This window comes from Cricetulus griseus, chromosome 6 (assembly GCF_003668045.3).
Source record: "Cricetulus griseus strain 17A/GY chromosome 6, alternate assembly CriGri-PICRH-1.0, whole genome shotgun sequence".
NCBI classification, from domain to species: domain Eukaryota; kingdom Metazoa; phylum Chordata; class Mammalia; order Rodentia; family Cricetidae; genus Cricetulus; species Cricetulus griseus.
The window spans coordinates 88,532,904-88,535,226 of record NC_048599.1 but is presented as its reverse complement, the minus strand read 5'-3'; the positions used below and the strand labels follow the sequence as shown (position 1 = coordinate 88,535,226).

General features: G+C 34.5%; 1 protein-coding gene across 1 annotated transcript; it reads right to left on the bottom strand.

The window, feature by feature from the left end:
• Positions 1-1,360: 1,360 nt before the first annotated feature.
• LOC100761227 (olfactory receptor 1020-like) lies at positions 1,361-2,323 on the bottom strand. Its single transcript, XM_027421141.1, has one exon. The coding sequence runs from the start codon at positions 2,300-2,302 to the stop codon at positions 1,361-1,363; it is 942 nt and encodes a 313-aa protein (XP_027276942.1). The 5' UTR covers positions 2,303-2,323.

The window sequence follows — 2,323 nt, the reverse complement described above, 5'->3', positions numbered from 1 at the left end:
ATAGGATTCCACGTAGTGATCCATGCAAGCCATCTGATACACCTCATTAGGCCAGTTGCTTTAACTACACTATCGTCTAAGTTGCAGATGCCACATTTCAAAGCACACTTGAGTAAAGAAGCCTAAAGTACCATACTTTGCAGTATCCTATAAAGTCCTTGTCTAAGAGGAAGGCTGCAATTACTTATGAAGAATCATGATCTATCAGGCACTTCAAAGAATATTTCCTTTTTGCTACTTAAGCTGAAATATTTACTGCATTCAATATTAAGGTGCCAATCTTTCTTCATTTTTGAAAGCCTGTGTGTGCCAGGTCTCTATTACATTAAAGATCTAAATGAAGTTACACAACATATACAATTTTTCATAGAACCTATATGGTATTTTCTCAGGAGCCAACCTACTCAGTAATATCTTACAAAATACACTTGTATAGGAAAGCTCAATTTAAGGAATTAAGTCAAAACACTACAAGATGAAAATTTACATTTTTGAATATCAGAGTTATAAAAACTAAACCAACAAATATTTATTCCATTTAAAATAAAACCTCTCAGTTTTGCACTAAGGAAGACACTATAATCAATATCATGGAATTCACTGGTGAATAGGAATGAATAACTGTGAAAGTGAGAGAGAACACAATAAAATTACAAAGTAAGGTAGAAAAGGTAAACCATCAAAAACAGAAACAAAATTATATCCATCATTCAACTGAGATTTAAAATATGTTATCTTTTGAAATTTAAAGTGTATTCAGAAAAAAGTACATGCTAATATTTGAGGAATTAAAATGTTCTTTTGAACAAGTGAGCTTTAATGGGCACATATTACTTGTGAATCAAAATGAAAGAAGCAAACATATGAACCAAATTTATTTTATTATATACTAAAGTAATGACTTTGATGTGTCAAATATAATTCCCCAGTAGAAGGTCACAAATGTTATGAGTGAAAAATAAGAAACACACAAAGCTGAGCATATAGTGAAGCAGGGGGTATCAGGGAATAATTAAAGGAGGGAGTAAATCTAATACAAACCCACTATACTGTATTCTCAAAGAACTAATAAAAGAAGATTTAGCAGCTCTTGAAAATTATAGAGAAAATTTAGCATAAATGTAAATGAAATTTAGAGGAAAGTCAAGCTTACATGAAATAAATACTAAACATAGCAACCTTAAAAAAATAAAGCGATATAGAAAAGTGAAAAGGGAGATTGTAGTTCCAACATTAGGTTCTGGGATTTCCTATTAGGACCTCATTTTGCATACAGTAGTGGAGTTTAAAAAAAAAACTGATTTTTCCAAGTGTTAGAAGTCAGAATTGAAAGAAATTGCCAAAATTGTGAGGTCTATTTTCACTTACCTAAGAAAATAATTTTTTTGCCAATAATTTTTCTAAAGGCAATTTTGACATCTTTGTTTCTGAGACTATATATCAGGGGGTTAAGCATGGGTATGATCAATGTATAGAACACAGAGGTCATTTTGTCAATGTCCATTGAATGTCCTGTACTAGGGCGCAAATAAATGAAAATTAGGGTACCGTGATAAATAGTGACCACTGTCAGGTGAGAAGCACAAGTAGAGAACCCTTTCCTTCTTCCCTCTGCAGAACCTGTTTTAAGGATGGCTGCTATAATGCATACATAGGAAAGAAGAACAGCAAGAAGACAGATAGCTTCGACCAAACTTGCAAAGACTACTAAAATGATGTCATGTGTGTAGGTATCAGAGCAGGACAGAGAGAAGAGTGGAGAGATGTCACAAAAGAAATGGTTAATTTCTTTAGAGCAGAATGACAACTGGAAAGTATTAGTGGTATGGATTATTGAACTAATAGTCCCACCCATGAATGCTCCAATTGCTAGCTGACCACACACTCTCTTGGACATAATTACAGTATAAAGTAAGGGGTTACAGATTGCAATATACCTGTCATAAGCCATGGCAGCCAAGAGGAAAGATTCTGAGTCAACAAGAGAGCAGAAAAAATACAACTGTGTAGCACAGCCATTGTAAGAAATGCTCTTCTTGTCAGAAATCAGATCCACAAGTAGCTTGGGGGCAATGACAGAAGAGTAGCATGCATCTATGAAGGACAGCATACAGAGGAAAAAGTACATGGGGATGTGTAAGTTAGCACTGATGGCAATCAATAAGATCATCCCAAGATTCCCCATCAGAGTAACAGAGTAGATGGAGAAAAACAAAGCAAATAGAAGACTCTGGAGCTCTGGATGGTCACTGAATCCCAGGAGAAAGAATTCAGTCTTCACAGTGCTGTTCTCCAGACTCATTATTTGTAGGAATTTTGGTTT